At 41.9% G+C, this 18771-nt stretch overlaps 1 protein-coding gene across 1 annotated transcript; it reads left to right on the top strand.

The window, feature by feature from the left end:
* The first annotated feature begins 3339 nt into the window (after positions 1–3339).
* On the top strand, positions 3340–9639 carry LOC118397761 (probable serine/threonine-protein kinase fhkB). The gene is made up of 4 exons (XM_052468939.1): positions 3340–3351; positions 4419–4554; positions 6713–6841; positions 6946–9639. The coding sequence occupies exons 1-4, from the start codon at positions 3340–3342 to the stop codon at positions 7347–7349; spliced, it is 681 nt and encodes a 226-aa protein (XP_052324899.1). The 3' UTR covers positions 7350–9639.
* The last annotated feature ends 9132 nt before the right edge of the window (positions 9640–18771 follow it).

Here is an 18771-nt window from a genome sequence, read left to right as displayed (position 1 = left end):
ATAGTATAGAATACAGTATATACATGGGTAATGCAAGATATGTAAACATTACTAAAGTTACATTATTATAGTGACTAGTGTTCCATTTATTAAAGTGGCCAATGATTTCAAGTCTGTGTATACAGGCAGCAGCCTCTTTGTGCTAGTGATGGCTATTTAAAGTCTGATGGCCTTGAGATAGAAGCTGTTTTTCAGTCTCTTGTTCCCAACTTTGGTGCACCTGTACTGACCTCGCCTTCTGGATGATAGCGGGGTGAACAGGCAGTGGCTCAGGTGGTTGTTGTCCTGGCGTCAAAATGACCCCAAATGACTTGTATTTTTAATAAGTCCATATTGATAAAGAAACACTGTACCATAACTTATATCTATTAAGAAGAAGTTGATTGACAAAGTCATGAAAAAAATCTAAGAATTGAATAAACCACCTTTGGACTATGAGCAAAACTGTGCCTCTGGAGTCAGAATGACCCCAGTCAGCAGTCGTAACTGATGATTAACGAGCAATACAAACACAACACAAACTCAAACAAAATGCTTATTAGGAGGACAGGCCCAATTCAAGAGAACATGAAATGACATAGTTACACTATGAATTGTGGAATAAAACAACTATTTTGCGAAAATATATAATATGTTTATTATTTTCCAATACAAAATAAATGAAAAAGACAGCAATACAAACCTTGACATTCATTGTACTGTTGAATGGGATGGCCAATTTAGAGGACAAAACAAAACTTAACTCACACACACACAAAATAAAAAAAATCCTATTAGGTGGTACATGTATAAGAAGACAGACAGCATATAGTCATTACAAGCAGTGTAGTTAAGCCAAAAACAAATATTGAGTGGAGTACAGCACAGAGTAGCAGCAGATCGTCAACCCAGTTATGAAGCGGGACTAGACCATTTATCCAGTATCGGCTGCCATATTTTGTAAAACACTGGACTTCTATTGGAGGTATTGTATCGAATCTTTTCCATATGTATTACATTCCCTAAATCCTGTAACCACATTTCAAAGGTGGGTACAGTCTCCAGTTTCCAAAATTGCAACATGATCCTTTTGGCTAATAGAGTACAAAGAGAGACAGCCTTCCCTTCCTGGTTATTCCCATCAACTGTACCAAACGGAGAGATCAATGGGTCTGGGGCTAGAACTCTATCAAAGGCTTTAGATAAGTAATCAAAAATGAGAGCCCAGTAAGCATGTAACTTAGGACATGTCCAAAACAAGTGGGTCAACGTCCCCTCATCCTGCTTGCACCTCTCACACAGTGGCGAGGTGTCCGGGAATATTTTATGCAGTTTCACTTTTGAGTAATGTGACCTGTGTATCACCTTAAACTGTACAAGGTTGTGTCTGGCATTCACTGAACTGGGGTTTATATTCCTGAGAGCTTCTACCCAGTCCTCATCTGAGATTTCTGAACCAAGTTCTTGTTCCCAAGCCCTTTTAATGGTGTCTGTGGATACCTCTATGTGGGCATGTCAGCACATCATACAGCCTAGAGACTGACCCTTTTGAATGGGGTTTGACAAGGATCAGGCTATCTAATGTAGGATTATTTGGCTGAATGCCAAACTGTGGGATATGTGTCCTTAAGAAATTCCTGATTAGGAGGTATCTGAAAAAATGTGTTGTTGGCATGTTGAACGTTCCCTGTATTTGTTGAAATGAAGCTAACTGACCATCTATGTATAAATGAACAATTGTTGTGAGCCCCGTCTCCCTCCTCTGTGAAAACACCACATCATCCAATGCGGGGTGGAAAGCATGATTCAGGCAAATCGGGTTGTCAATGTAAACAGTGGGTATGTTAAGAAAATACCTCATCTGTTTCCAGATCCTAAGAGTATGACAAATGACTGGATGAGAGTCATAAGTGGCTTTATTCACATATGATGGACTAATAACAAGTGCAGGGAGTGAAGAACGTTGTGACAGGAGGCCTGCTCAATTAAAAGCCGTGAAGGCATATCGTTCTGTCTCATCGCAGGTAAACTTTCCCTCCAGAAAGACACAATGTTCAGATTAGCAGCCCAATAATACAGTTTAAAGTGAGGAAGGCCAAAGCCCCCCTCTACCTTGTACTTGCATAAATGCTTCTTTGAAATTCTGGCTGCCTTGTTTTCCCATAAAAATGGAATTACTATTGAATCCAGTTTCTTAAAATAGCTTTGTGGTATGAAATTGGGTAGACATTGGAAGAGGTAAAGAAACCTGGGTAGGACAACCATTTTAATAGCGTTTATACGACCAAACATTGGAGAAGAGTTTTCCAAAAATCTATATTTAGTTTATTAAGCTGATAAATGTTCATGTCCCAAATCGCTTTCAGTAGCTGATCAAGGTCTCTTGTCACTACAATGCAAAGACTTGTGAACTTGTCCATCACTGTTCTAAATGGGGTAGATTGCAGAAATGGCATATTCACAGGCCGTGATATTGGCATTAATTAGCTTTTTTGCCAGTTTATCTTGTAGCCAGAGAAGGAGCCGAATGTATTTATCAAGTTAAGTAAGTGGGGAATAGAAGTTTTAGGCTTGGATAAAAACAAAAGAACATTGTCTGTATATAGGAACATTTTGTGCTGCGTGTCTTTTATTTTAACAGAAGCTATAACGGCACATGCCCGAATGCGAGTAGCAAGGGGTTCCATGGCTATAGCGAAGAGAGCAGGCAAAATAGGGCACCCTTGTCGGCAGCCCTTGAACAGTCGGAATGACTGCGACATTTCCTGATTGGTTAGCACGGACGCCATTGGGTGTGCATAAATGATTCTTATCCAATTAATAAATTCCTTTCCAAACTCGAAATGCTCCAGAACCGACATCATGTACTTCCACTCAATCTGATCAAACGCCTTCTCTGCGTCAAGAGCTATTACCACTGCCTCAACCTTATGATCGTGATACATTATGTTGAAAATTGTAGTATACATGTCGGCCCGGGATAAAACCTGTCTGGTCAGGGTGTATGATGTCAGAAATATATATTTTTTAATCGGTTTGCCTAAATGAAACTACTCTTGAATGGACAATAGTTGTTAGCCTGATAGTAAATCAACTATTTGAGCTGTTTTAGGAGTTTTAGGGAGATTCTGTTAACTTGGAAAATGAACCAAATTGAATTCGGAAATTGGGAGAGAATACATGTACTGACTTGTTGAAAAAAAAACTTTTTGTGGTCTTGCAACCCATGTAACAATGTAGCATTGTGGACCGCAGAAAGATTCAGGCCGCCAGACCAAGTGTTTCATGTCTCAGTCATAAGGAAACAGGTGAAGTGGTGAGGGAGCCATTCTAACGACTTTCCGTATCTTGGAGGGTGGCATGGATTACCAAGTAACTGTCATTTATAATCTGGTTCATGTCAATTTATTTATTTGTATTTATCCGTTATTTTGCCAGGTAAATTGACTGAGAACACATTCTCATTTACAGCAACGACCTGGGGAATAGTGACAGGAGGAGGATGAATGAGCCAATCAACAGATTGTTATAAACTGGGTGGTCCGAGCCCTGAATGCTGATTGGCTGAAAGCCGTGGTATATCAGACGATGACAAAACACATATTGTTACTGTTTGTTACTAATTGTGTTGGTAACCAGTATATAACCGCAATAAGGCACCTCTGGGGTTTGTGGTGTATGGCCAAAATACCATGGCTAAGGGCTGTATGCATAAGAACAGTCCTTAGTCGTGGTGTATTGGCCACATACAACACCCCCTCGGGCCTTATTGCTTAGTTAGCCTAAGTATCAGGTCCATTATGTATGCATGTTATAAGTGATAAGCAGCGTCTAGCCGACATGGGGTCGACTCAACACCTGTATGAATCTTAGAATCTAATCAGGTAATTGTTTTTTCCTGGTTACTAAGGGGCTTCCCAAATTAAACCCCTATTGCCTATAGTGCACACTACTATGGGCCCTGGTCCAAAGGGGATCGTTGCACAATCTCAAGCACTTTAAAATGGGCATTCATCTCCATTGTTACTGAGGTAGACATTAGCGCACAATGTCTACCAAAATCTACACAGCACAACGTAGAATTATTACAAGTATCAAACTACAAGGCAGGTCAAATCAAATATGAAGTTTATTGGTGCAACATTTTCAATGCCTGACATCATCGACATTGTTACTGGTGGAAAATATATTATATTGCACGGAACAAGGAAACAGAGATACACAACATAAAATTATAGATTCAGACAGTGTCCTTGAGAATTAATGGGCAGGGCTTTGGCAACTTTGCATTTATTGTCCTCCTTATCTAACGTAAGCTGGTCAGGGCTGTTTCCTGGACAGCCGGTGTCTAAGGTGGGGAGGGTGATTTTGACACATTATATAAGACCAGGCTCACTTTCAGCTGGAGTCTCTACACAGCCAGATCAGATCAACGATAGCAAACCCAGGATAGTCAACCCAGGACAGCAGTTTCCTCTGGTATCTGGCCCACGAGACACCTTGCCTCTCTGCAATATGAAGTGCCTGGTTCTGGGACTCGGCACACTGGCCTTGCTGGCATCCACCATGGCACAGGTAATGAATGTACTTATTCCTTATTGAGAAATAATAGCTGAACAAGTTTTAAACTTAAAGAAAGGATGGAGAGATGGGGAGACCTGATTCAACCTAGAGTGTTTGGTGTACTCAACAATTCAGATTATAGCTGATGCAGTATGTTGAAATTTGAGGTTCAATAATTTGAGAATCATTCAATGAGTAAATGTAGTTATAGAACGGTGTTTTTAGTTGGACTGTTTATATGCTCCAAAGTGACATTAGGTCAGGGGCGTTCAACCTTTTCATGCCCAGGGACCCCAATTCAGGCCAACAGTCAAACCAGGAGCCCCTGTCATATATTTGCACCAATATGTTTCCCCATGCAGTTTTAACAACATAAAGGTGGAAAATTGCAATGTTTAAAATGGATAAAATTACAACTCCAGGTTTAATTTCTTTTTTTTAAATGCACCCCCTTCCCAACATAAAAAAAAAACATTTTCACATGACCCTCCCCTTGTACTGTAAAAATAAAATTGCACACCCTTCCCCCTCATTGAATTAACTCAAAAAGAATGATTATGACCAAAAATAACAATACCTGTAGAGACCCTGTGTTTATAAATGTGGATGCCGACTTTGCCACTACAGCATGCTTTTGTGGCACAGTTGATGCCACGCAGGGCTACGGGCCAGAACGTTGAGGGTTCACCAACCACCACAGCTAGGGGGAAATCAGATTTTCTAAACTTGGTGGTGCGAGCCCAGGATGCTGATTGGCTGACAGCTGTGGTATATCAGACCGTATACAATGGGTATGACAAAATATGTATATTTACTGCTCTCCGCGTTGCGTCGCGCTTAAGAACAGCCCTTAGCCGTGGTATATTGTCCGTATACCACACCCCCTCGGTATTGCTTAATTATATAAAATATATGCAACAAATGTATATGCAACGAACAGCCAATAAGCAAAGCATACCGATTACTGACTTCGGGCGCTCAACATCATGATTTGCTGTTTCAACACCACAATCAAAATGACTACGAATATGTCAATCTCGACAAAAACAAAATACATCCCTCCATACCTTATACCCACTAGCAAAGGCTTGGCTTGACAATCTCCGAATGTCATTCAAAAATGTTTGGGTTTTGTAACAGATGTCTCTTTCCATACATGAAATAGCCGGTGCACAGTTTGGATGCTGGATTTATATTAGAGTGGACGACCGTGAGCAGGTAGCCTACATGAGACGTTTGAAGTAGCCTAACCCAATTAAAACATTGTAACTGGTTGTGTTTAAAAAAAAGTTAAACGACAAATATTTAGGCTATTTTGATGTGTTAGGTTCTAGGTGTGGGAGGAATAGCCACTCGGATCGCGCATTGAGTTTTCTGGAATAACTGGGCCTGCAGGGATTATATGTGGCCACATTACTTTAGGACGATTTGGGAGAATGATGATCCCCAACAGACAGAAATAAAACCAGACTGGCCTGCTGCTGTGCCTTTCTAGACCGTATAAACTGTTGAGAGTAGACCCACAACTGATCCAAATCGAATGAAGCATTCAAATCACAGAGCGTTTGCGCTGTTATTCAAATTATTTATTATTTTTTTGCAGTTTACAGCCTAGAGTAGAATTTTATACTCGCTTGAAAACTATTATTAATTGCATTGTGGTGTTGTAGACAAGTCTAAGTAGGATCATTTTATTGTCCCTAAACAAGACCAATAGGGAAGTTTTTTTGAGCTGCGTGTCTCATGTCTTTAATGAGCAACGACATGACACACCTGCCTCTCTGATGTTTGTCAGCTCCTCCCCTTGTTTTTGTGGATTGACATAGAAAATTGTCTCGCCTTTGAATGATTTTATGTGTGGTATGATTGTTAGTTAGACTATCGGAGATCTGGACCGACGATCCACCTACCACTATTGCCACTATGAATGGTGGATAGAGGTCAGGACAGACGGTGAGACTGGCAGACTATATTGACCTGTGGTATATTATAAGTGTGTGGAAAAGCGTAGTGCATGCAAACAGATTAGGACATTTGGCAAGGATGCAAGAAGTAAAACCTGAAAAGTTATATTGTAATCCCCTCCAGTAATTTCGAATGGTCCCTAATTAATTTCAGTTTCAAATAGACTTGGGTAAATGAATGCTTAATGAACAATTTCATCCGACAGAATTCTACAATAGGACCAACAACAGACCAACAGAATTCTACAATAGGACCAGCAACAGACCAACAGAATTCTACAATAGGACCAGCAACCGTCACAACTGCCACAACCGCCACCTGGCTATCCACACCAGTAATTTTCAAACTATCCCTAATTCATTTCAGTTAATAGACACGGGTGAAATAATCCTGAATTAACATATAGCCTAATGTAAATACTTCAATTTCATCCAACAGAATTCTACAATAAGACCAACAACCGACCAACGGAATTCTACAATAGGACCAACAACCGACCAACAGAATTCTACAATAGGACCAACAACCGACCAACAGAATTCTACAATAGGACCAACAACCGACCAACAGAATTCTACAATAGGACCAATAACCGACCAACAAAATTCTACAATAGGACCAACAACCGACCAACGGAATTCTACAATAGGACCAACAACCGACCAACAAAATTCTACAATAGGACCAACAAATGCCACCACAACCACCACAACCGCCACATGGTCAACCACTCTCACCACACCAGCAGGGGGCAGCCATGTCTTCAGTTACTCCCTGACTCTACTGTTTGGTTCGACATCCAGCCTGATAATACATTCACTATGGCATTGTGCGCCACATAGAGGGCAAGAGTCACATTGACTGCACCTTTCTGAGAGTGTTAAAGGGTAACTTTGGGATTCTGGCAATGAGGCCCGTTATCTATTTTCCCAGAGTCAGATGAACTCATGGATACCAGTTTTAAGTCTCGGCGTGCGGTTTGAATAAAGTTGCTAACTTGCACAACTGTTATCTTCCTTTTAGCTCAATGACTGCTAACGCTAGTTGTTAACTAGCGCAATTGCTAATTAGCATTAGCGAAATGACTGGAACTTCCTGTCATTGTGTTAACGCTAGTTAGCATTGGCATTAGCATTACCGCTAACTTCCTTCATACAGGACACAGACATAAAAATGGTATCCACAAGTTCATCTGATTCTGGGAAAGACGATAAAGGGCACCATTGCCAAATTCTAACGTATCCCTTTAAAAACTGAATAAGAGCGTAGGAGAATAATCTTTCTCTCAATTTGTGTGTTTTACAATGACCTGCTGGATGTTTGTGTGTGCTCTGTGTATTTCAAAATGTAGAACTGAAACACTGGTTGATAGGGTTGCAATGCCCAAAATCCGTGTATACTAATGTTTTATAGTCAATCAAGCGGTGAGTTCCTTTGCTATGTAAACAAGTGAACTATTCATGTGATTGCCTTTCCGACAAAAATAGGTCATTATACAAATGGTAAATTATTTAATTTCTCATTGTGCAAATATTGAAATGTACCCAAATAAAATATTTTTTTTTGTATTGCTATTTGACCGAGTTAAATATTTACATATACAGTTATTAAAATCCCGATATTGTATCACAGTAAATAGGTTATTCGGAATTACTCTTGCTTTTAATCTTTAATATCAGTTCCATTGTTCTGCTTTTCAGGGCACTTTAAGATTTGTGTATAAAAAAAGTGTCCACCACAAAAGTTCCTTCACAGGTGAAAATAAATGCATTCTAATTTAATATGAATGTGAAGTTATTCATTAACAATGAAATAATTATAAAGATCCATAACATGCGATGTGACGTATCAATACAGGTACAGAAGGAGCATTCGTTGAATCACATTTAGTGATAAAGCCCTTCTTTACATCAGCCGATGTCACAAAGTGCTGTACAGAAACCCAGCATAAAACAGCAAGAAAGGCAGATGTAGAAGCACGTAGCATCGGAAAAAAACTCCATAGAATGGCTGAACCTAGGAAGGAACCTAGAGAGGATCCAGGCTCTGATGGGTGGCCATATCTATGTCATCAATGCTAACGTTTCCTTGCTACCTGTCAACTTGACGTTCTTTAAACTTTTTAATTACCGCTTATAATTGTTGTGTTTTCCCTCGCTCTACTTTTTTCATTCACCTTTTTCACCCCGGACACTTTATCTGGACGTGGTTCGTCAGGACCTCCACCAGCCGAAGCTAAGTAGTAACATTAAACCTTCTAATTGTATTTGGAATCAGTTCCGTTTAGCCTTTAGCCTCCGAGGCTTTTCTCTATCAGGCCCAATCAATCAGAACATTTTATTTCCTCCATCTTTGAATGATGGGGCTTTTGGCATTTGGCACTCACTAGGCCTCTCCTCGCAAGCCCAATTATTCTTTGATGATACATTTGCCTCTTTTTCTCAGCTGCAGGAAAAGTTCAATCTCCCCCAATCCCACTTTTTCTGCTATCTCCAGGCTAGAAACTTTGTCAGGGCTAACACACCTGGATTTCCCAATAGGCCTGCGAATACAGCTATAGAGAGCATCTTGGAGCTGAACAAGCTTCCTAGGGGTGCAATTTCAGATGTATATGCAATCATTCATGACTTACAGAACCCTTCTTTGGTGCCTTTAAAGACTCGATGGGAAAAGGATTTGGGGGAGGAACTTGGGGAAGACGCCTGGGAATCTGTGCTGCACAGGGTGCACCCGTCCTCTTTTAGCACTAGACACAGCCTCATTCAATTCTAGGTGGTTCACCGTATCCACTGGTCGGGGGCCAAACTTGGAAGAATATTCTCTGATTTTGATCCTACCTGTGTCAGATGTAAAGTGGAACCAGCCACACTGTTGCATATGTTTTGGGGCTGTCATAAACTGTCAGGTTTCTGGGAATTAATATGTAAATGTTTCTCTGATATATATGACACTGTTATAGATCCGTCTCCCCTTACAGCCCTTTTTGGAGTACTGCCCATGGGTACCCCCCTATCAAGAATCCAGTCGGACACTGTTGCTTATACAACTCTTTTAGCTAGACGGCTAATACTACAGAACTGGAAGATGGCAGCTCCCCCATCTTATAAATATTGGGTGAGGGATGTGTTGTGCTCTCTGAAACTAGAAAACATGTAATTTAATTCACGTGGGAACCCCAAACTGTTTGATGAGGCTTGGGCTCCATTCTGGTCTTACTTTAAACAGTCCATCCTCTGATGGCATTCCAATTAATACTAAAATAAGTCTGTGACTTAAGGGTTGGAGGAGCCTCTCTCTGTGTTTTTGCTGGGGGGGGGCATTAAGGTCCATGTGCTTATTGATTGTGATCCGCAGATGCCTTGTTCATCTTGCCCAGGCAGAGACTGAAGTGTGATGGTCGGTCTGTGGCCATGACTCTCTGTGAGTGGTTGCATTTCTCCACCCTTATCCCTTGACTGTTTACAGGAACAATGGTGAGGTGTTTGCTCTGTCCCTGTACTATAGATTGCCCTTTAACCTCTGTAGCCTTCTGCCTGGTGTGTTTAACTTGTCTAAAGTATGGTATCTTTAAAGCTATTTTTTTATTTGTATTTTTTTTCTAGTTGAGTATATTATTTATATTGCTTTGTCTTGTCTGTGTGTGTGTGTGTAAAACTTAATAAACAGAGTTAAAACATTTATTTTTTTTAAACCCTAATTGTAGTCGCTGTACTCATAATATACAGGAGAACAATCGCCTTATGGTGAGGATAGCCTTGCTGCAAGCTCAGCTTCAGGCGCAATCATTAGGTAAGAGTAATTTAAGCGTCTGTGCCACTAAGCACAAATAGTAGTTTAAATCCCCTCGCACAGTCCCCACAGCCTGACAATTTTCTCATGGCTTCTGGAAGGAAATGCTGTAGGAATGCTCAACCGGTGTCGCTCATTCAGCAGACAGAAACGTTCAACCGGTTCTCCCCATTATTAAGCAACAAGTCGAAGTCAGAGGTCGAGCCTTCTCTGGTCTCTCCTCCACCCGTTACGGGGTCTGAGAAGCCGAAGCCTCCCAACATTATCTCTGACAAATTGAACACCCTAGTCATTGGTGACTCCATTACCTGTACTATTAGACAAAAAATTATCATCCAGTGACCATACACTGTTTACCAGGGGGCAGGGCTACAGACTTTCAGTCTAACCTGAAGATGGTGCTGACTAAGGTTAAAACTGGCACGTATAGGGATATTGTTATCCACGTTGGCACCAACGATGTTAGGATGAAACAGTCAGAGTTCACCATGCGCAACATAGCTTCAGCGTGTAATTCAGCTAGAAAGATGTGTCGGCATCGAGTAATTGTCTCTGGCCCCCTCCCAGTTAGGGGGAGGGATGAGCTCTACAGCAGAGTCTCACAACTCAATCGCTGGTTGAAAACTGTTTTCTGCCCCTCCCAAAAGATAGAATTTGTAGATAATTGGCCCTCTTTCTGGGACTCAACCACAAACAGGACCAAGCCTGGCCTAATGAGGAGTGACAGACGCCATTCTAGCAGGAGGGTTGCCCTCATCTTATCTACCAACATAGACAGGGCTCTAACTCCTCTAGCTCCACAATGATATAGGGTGCAGAACACCATATATATAGCCACCCTGCCAGCTTAGTGGAGTCTGCCACTAGCACAGTCAGTGTAGTCAGCTCAACTATCCCCATTGAGACTGTGTCTGTGCCTCGACCTAGGTTGGGCAATGTTCGCCTTCGCAATCTCACTGGAATAAAGACCTCCTCCATTCCGGTCACTATTGAAAGAGATTGTGATATCTCACATCTAAAAATAGGGCTACTTAATGTTAGATCCCTCACTTCCAAGGCAGTTATAGTCAATAAACGAATAATCACTGATCATAATCTTGATGTGATTGGCCTGACTGAAACATGGCTTAAGCCTGATTAATTTAATGTGTTAAATGAGGCCTCTCCTCCTGGTTACACTAGTGACCATATCCCCCGTGCATCCCGCAAAGTCGTAGGTGCTGCTAACATTTGCGATAGCAAATTTCAATTTCCAAAAAAAAAAGACTGTTTTTGTCTTTTCAGCTTCTAGTCATGAAATCTATGCAGCCTACTCAATCACTTTTTATAGCTACTGTTTACAGGCCTTCTGGGCCATGCACAACAGTTCCCTGAATTTCTATCGGGCCTTGTATGGCAGATAATAGTCAAATTTTTGGTGACTTTAATATTCACTTGAAAAAGTCCACAGACCCACACCAAAAGGATTCTGGAGCCATCATCGACTCAGTGGGTTTTGTCCAACATGTCTCCGGACCTACTCACTGCCATACTCTGGACCTAGTTTTGTCCTGTGGAATAAATATTGTGGATCTTAATGTTTTTCCTCATAGTCCTTGACTATCGGACCAGCATTTTGTTACATTTGCGATCGCATCAAATAATCAAAGATTCCTAGATGCCCTTCCAGACTCCCACCACCTACCCAATGACGTCAGAGTACAAAATTCGGTTAACCACCCTAACTGAGGAACTACATTTAACCTTGCGTAATACCCTAGATGCAGTCTCACCCCTAAAACCAAAAATATTTGTCATAACAAACTAGCTACCTGGTCTACAGAATATACCCGAGCCCTGAAGCAGGCTTCCAGAAAATTTGAACGGAAATGGCTCTACACCAAACTGGAAGTCTTCCGACTAGCTTGGAAAGACAGTACCGTGCAGTATTGAAGAGCCCTCACTGCTGCTCGATCATCCTATTTTTCAAACTTAATTGAGGAGAATAAGAACAATCTAAAATGTATTTTTGATACTGTCACAAAGGTAACTAAAAAGCAGCATTCTCCAAGAGGATGGCTTTTCATTTCAGCAGTGATAAATTCTTGAACTTCTTTGACAAAAAGATCATGATCATTAGAAAGCAAATGACGGAATCCTCTTTAAATTTGCGTATTTCTCCAAAGCTCAGTTGCCTGAACAACACTCCCTAGAATTTCTAAGCAAACAGCTGGAGGCAGGGCTTTCTCCTATAGAGCTCAATCTTTATGGAATCCATGTGAGAGATGCAGACTCGGTCTTGACCTTTAAGTCTTCATTGAAGACTCATCTCTTTAGTAGGTCCTATGTGTAACTGTCAGTTAACCGGTAAGTCTATGTCGTTGTCTTTTGTTTGAATTGTTTACGTGTTCGCTGTGCTGGGGAAATGATAAGACAAGCGGAACTACGTAGCTGATAACTGTTGTAACTGAGATCCTTATTGTAGCAACACACTTTTGGAGGGAAGGCAAATCCCGCGCTGTGTTAGCTAAGTTTTCAGGTCGACTAGCATCACTACTCTGGACGGTTCTGACTATGTGGACAACTATAAATACCTAGGTGTCTGGCTAGACTGTAAACTCTCCTTCTAGACTCACATTAAGCATCTCCAATTCAAAGTTACATCTAGAATCGTCTTCCTATTTCCCAACAAAGCCTCTTTCACTCATGCTGTCAAACATACCCGTGTAAAACTGACTGTCCTACCGATCCTTGACTTCGGAAATGTCATTTACAAAATAGCCTCCAACACTCTACTCATTAAATTGTATGCAATCTATCACAGTTCCATCCATTTTGTCACCACAGCCCCACATACTACCCACCACTGCGACCTGTATGCTCTCGTTGGCTGGTCCTCGCTACATATTCGTCGCCAAACCCACTGGCTCCTGGTCATCTATAAGTCTTTGCTAGGTAAAGCTCTGCCTTATCTCAGCTCACTGGTCACCATAGCAACACACACCCTAGCACGCGCTCCAGCAGGTATATTTCACTGGTCATTCCCAAAGCCAAAACCTCATTTGGCCACCTTTCCTTCCAGTTCTCTGCTGCCAATGACTGAAACGAATTGCAAAAATCATGGAAGTTGGAGACTTACAGTTGTCGGAAGTTTACATACACTTAGGTCGGAGTCATTAAAACTCGTTTTTCAACCACTCCACAAATTTCTTGTTAACAAACTATAGTTTTGGAAGTCGGCTAGGACATCTACTGTGTGCACGACACAAGTAATTTGTCCAACAATTGTTTACAGACAGATCATTCCAGAAAATTATGTCATGGCTTTAGAAGCTTCTGATAGGCTAATTGACATCATTTGAGTCGGTTTGAGGTGTACCTGTGGATGCATTTCAAGGCCTAACTTCAAACGCAGTGCCTCTTTGCTTGACATTATGGGAAAATCAAATGAAATCAGCCTAGACCTCAGAAAGAGAATTGTAGACCTCCACAAGTCTGCTTCATCCTTGGGAGCAATTTCCAAATGCCTGAAGGTACCACGTTCATCTGTACAAACAATAGCACGCAAGTATAAACACCATGGGACCACACAGCCATCATACCGCTCAGGAAGGAGACGTGTTCTGTCTCCTAGAGATGAACGTACTTTGGTGCGAAAAGTGCAAATCAATTCCAGAACAACAGCAAAGGACCTTGTGAAGATGCTGGAGGAAATAGGTACAAAAGTATCTATATCCACAGTAAAACGAGTCCTATTTCGACATAACCTGAAAGGCCGCTCAGCAAGGATGAAGCCACTGCTCCAAAACTGCCATAAAAAAACAGACTACGCTTTGCAATTGCACATGGGGACAAAGATCGTACTTTTTAGAGAAACTTCCTCTGGTCTAATGAAACAAAAATAGAACTGTTTGGCCATAATGACTATCATTATGTTTGGAAGAAAAAGGGGGAGGCTTGCAAGCCGAAGAACATCATCCCAACCGTGAAGAATGAGGGTGGCAGCATCATGTTGTGGGGGTGCTTTGTTGCAGGAGGGACTGGCGCACTTCCCAAAATAGATGGCATCATGAGGGGGGGAAATTATGTGGATATATTGAAGCAACATCTCAAGACATCAGTCAGGAAGTTAAAGCTTGGTCATAAATGGGTCTTCCAAATGGACAATGACCCCAAGCATACTTCCAAAGTTATGGCAAAATGGCTTAAGGACAACAATGCCAAGGTATTGGAGTGGCCATCACAAAGCCTTATAGAAAATGTGTGGGCAGAACTGAAAAGGCGTGTGTGAGCAAGGAGGCCTGCAAACCTGACTCAATTACACCAGCTTTGTCAGGAGGAATGGGCCAAAATTCACCCAATTTATTGTGGGATGCTTGTGGAAGGCTACCCAAAACGTTTGACCCAAGTTAAACAATTTAAAGTTAATGCTACCAAATTCTAATTGAGTGTGTGTGAACTTCTGACCCACTGGGCATGTGATGAAAGAAATCAAATCTGAAATAAATCATTCTCTCTACTATTATTCTGACATTTCACATTCTTAAAATAAAGCGGTGATCCTAACTGACCTCAGACAGGGAATTTTTACTAGAATTAAATGTCAGGAAATGTGAAAAACTGAGTTGAAATGTATTTGGTTAAGGTGTATGTAAACTTCCGACTTCAACTGTACCACGGCTAAGGGCTGTGTCCTAGCACGTTGCATTGTGGATAAAAACAGCCCTTGTCCGTGGTGTATTGGCCATATACCACACCCCCCCCTAGCCTTGGTAGAGAGTGATTGCTTAAATATACACCCAGTGGCCAGTTTTTTAGGTACACCACCCCGTTCACGAAAATAGTTTGCTCCTACAGACAGTCAAGTGGCCATGGCATGGAGTGACCTAAGCAACTTTGAGCGTGGTATGATCGTTGGTGCCAAGCGCGCCGGATCCAGTATCTCAGAACCGTCTGGACAGTGTCTAGGGTTTACCGAGAATGATACGACCAAACAAAAACATCCAGTCAGCTCGGTCCAGTACTTTAGAGATGGGTGTCCCTAATAAACTAGCCACGGAGTGTATATTTGTTCATGTGTTACTGCATGATGTAATACATAATAAATGCATGAGGAAGTGGGGTGCATTGAGTTCTAAAGAGAGACAAAAGAGGGGGAAGTGAAAGTATACACTACAGCAACAGTCAAAGGGCAATTATTAAACTACTGTACTGTCTACTTCCCCCCCTTACTGGTAAATGTTGCACGTCTTCTCACTTCTATAAAACCTATCAAACAATGACATACCTCCTTGCTGTTATCAGGTTGTTACAGAACGGATGGGTCAATTTATGTTTTATGCCGTGATACGAGTTTGTGGTGGTGATATGAACACCCTATTTGATATTGTTTGAGGTGCGTATTGACATGTCACTATTTTCTGTAACTCCACTACACTGCAAAACTGAGCAATATTCTCAAAAGTACATCCAAGCAGTTTTTTTTTGTGCTCATAACGCACCATTGCCGTGTGTGTGTGTGTGTGTGTGTGTGTGTGTGTGTGTGTGTGTGTGTGTGTGTGTGTGTGTGTGTGTGTGTGTGTGTGTGTGTGTGCGTGTGTGTGTGTGTGTGCGTGCCGTGCGTGCGTATGCAAGTTGTTAGATTGATAAGCGTGAGTGCGCAGTGATGCCCGTTTGAACGAGTGTATTAGAAAGTTCAATTAATGGCCATTTATTTGTTTTGCCCCTACTCTTTACTGCTCACACACACACACACACACACACAACCCGTCCATGTCTAACTGTGTATGTAGCCATGGTTCCTTCTGAAAGAAATCTGTGGCACAACCTCTTCCTGCTGCTAATACTTATAACAATATGGCTATTATGTGCTAAAAGAGAGGATTTCCTTGTTACTAAAAACCAATTCTAAAGGATAGTTTCACCAGGTCATCTAACTCAGCCATTTCTACAGTGGCGGACAGCAACGGGGAGCCAGGGACACATCCAAATCCCCTCCGTTAATCTCAAAATATAACAGACTTTATTCTCGGAATATTGCCACTGTTTTAAAGTATGATCATACCAAAATGTTTTATCCAAGTACCACCACCTCTCACCATTTCTTTTTACTCTTCCCTTGGCCCTAATACTTCCGTAGTTGTTGTAGGCTCGTCTAGGTTGGATCATTTTTTTTCTCCCTAATCAAGATCAATAGTGGAGCTTTTTGAGCTGCGTGTCTCACGTCTTCATTGTTCTTTCATGAGCAACGACATGACACTCCTGCCTCGCTGCTGCCTATCAGCTACTCCCCTTGTTCTTGTGGATTTATGTAGAAAATGTATGCAGCTTGGAATGATTTCACGTGTGGTATGATTGATAGCCCATGACAGATCCACCTACCACTATACGATCCACCAACCACTATACGATCCACCTACCACTATACGATCCACCAACCACTATACGATCCACCTACCACTATACGATCCACCAACCACTATACGATCCACCTACCACTATACGATCCACCTACCACTATACGATCCACCTACCACTATACGATCCACCAACCACTATACGATCCACCTACCACTATACGATCCACCAACCACTATACGATCCACCTACCACTATACGATCCACCAACCACTATACGATCCACCTACCACTATACGATCCACCAACCACTATACGATCCACCTACCACTATACGATCCACCTACCACTATTGCCACTATGAATGGTGGATAGAGGGCAGGACAGACAGTGAGACTGGCAGACTATATTGACCTGTGGTATAGTAAGCTTATGGAAAAGCGTAGTGCATAAGGGAAGTACCAAAAGACCTTGATTGGGGAGGCGCAGGCAAGCAGATGAGGAGATTTGGTTAGGGTGGAAGAAGTCACATAGTAAAACCTGAAAAATGATTTAGTAACCCGCCCCCCAGTCATTTTTTAACTGTCCCTAATTCATTCCAGCTTCAAATAAACATGGGTGAATTAATGCTGAAGTGACATGTAGCCTAATGTAAATCATTCGATATCATCCAACAGAATTCGACAATAGGACCAACAACCGACCAACAGAAATCTGCAATAGGACCAACAACCGCTGTCACAAACGCTACAACCGCCACATGGTCAACCACTCCCACCACACCAGCAGGGGGCAGCCATGTCTTCAGTTACTCCCTGACTCTACTGTTTGGTTCGACAGCCAGCCTGATAATACATTCATTATGGCATTGAGCGCCACATAGAGGGCAAGAGTCACATTGACTGCACCTTTCTGAGAGTGTTAAAGGGTAACTTTGGGATTCTGGCAATGAGGCCCGTTATCTACTTTCCCAGAGTCAGAGGAACTCATGGATACCAGCCGGTAGGGATATCCTTGTCTCATCCCGCACCAGCGACTCCTGTGGCGGGCCAGGCTCAGTGCGCGCTAACCAAGGTTGCCAGGTACTCGGTGTTTGGTTGGGTTGTGTATCGGAGGATGCATGACTTTCAACCTTCGTCTCTCCCGAGCCCGTACTGGAGTTGTAGTGATGAGACAAGATAGTAGCTAAACAATTGGATACCATGAAATTGGGGAGAAAACGGGGTAAAAATGCACAAAAAAAAAAAAGCAAGCAGACAGGCATCGAGGCATTCAGTTACTGTTCGATTGAATGTTAGAAATGACAAAACTAAGTGACTTTGAGAGTGGTATGATTGTCGGTGCCAGTCACGCCAGTTCCTGTATCTCAGGGATTTTCACACACGATAGTGTCTAGGATTTACCGAAAATGGTGCGACAAACAAAAACATCCAGTCAGCGACAGTCCTGTGGTCGAAAACAACTCGTTGATGAGAGGTTGAAGAAGAATGTCAAGAATCTTAACAGGCAGACCACAAACAGGCAAATAACAGTGCAGTATAACAGTGGTGTGCAGAACTGCATCTCGGAAAGCACAATTTGTCTGTCCTTGTCATGGATGGGCTACTACAGCAGATGACCACACCGGGTTCCACTCCTACCAGCTAAAAAACAAGAAGCAGCATGAGGCTATGGCCCCATCCTGCCTGGTGTCAAAGGTGCAGGCTGGTGGAGGTGGTGTAATGTTGTGTGGAATGTGTTCCTGGGACACTTTTAGGTCCCTTGTTACCCCAGATCTCTCTGTACTCTCACTGTATTGATAACAAACAAACCAGTGGATTGTGGGCATGCGTGATCTAAATATATTGTGGATTATGGGCATACATGATCTAAATATAGAATTATGCTTTAGTTTTTGAGAGTGAAATTCCAGGAAGGAGATGGGAAGTGATTTGGGAGAAAGTGGCTTGGTCATCTCTGTAATAAAAATAGACTCGATGCCATGGAATTTGCGAAGCAACATCATTTCCCCTGGACTGTATTTGTATGGTATTTATACAGTACATTTACCAAAATTAAGATTTTGTATTAACAGAAACAAAGTGTCATGGAAAGGTAGTTTCAAATGTTCAAAAAACATTGGGAAACGGCAGCACACCA

The sequence above is a fragment of the Oncorhynchus keta genome, chromosome 19 (assembly GCF_023373465.1).
Source record: "Oncorhynchus keta strain PuntledgeMale-10-30-2019 chromosome 19, Oket_V2, whole genome shotgun sequence".
Lineage (NCBI taxonomy): Eukaryota > Metazoa > Chordata > Actinopteri > Salmoniformes > Salmonidae > Oncorhynchus > Oncorhynchus keta.
Note: the sequence above shows the minus strand (reverse complement) of the source record. Positions and strands in the feature narration are given on the sequence as shown.

Excerpts from the sequence above, each read along its gene's own strand:
- LOC118397761 (XM_052468939.1), top strand. Across the intron at positions 4,555-6,712 it reads TGGCATCCACCATGGCACAG|AATTCTACAATAGGACCAAC; the intron begins GTAATGAATGTA and ends TTCATCCGACAG. Across the intron at positions 6,842-6,945 it reads CCACCTGGCTATCCACACCA|AATTCTACAATAAGACCAAC; the intron begins GTAATTTTCAAA and ends TTCATCCAACAG.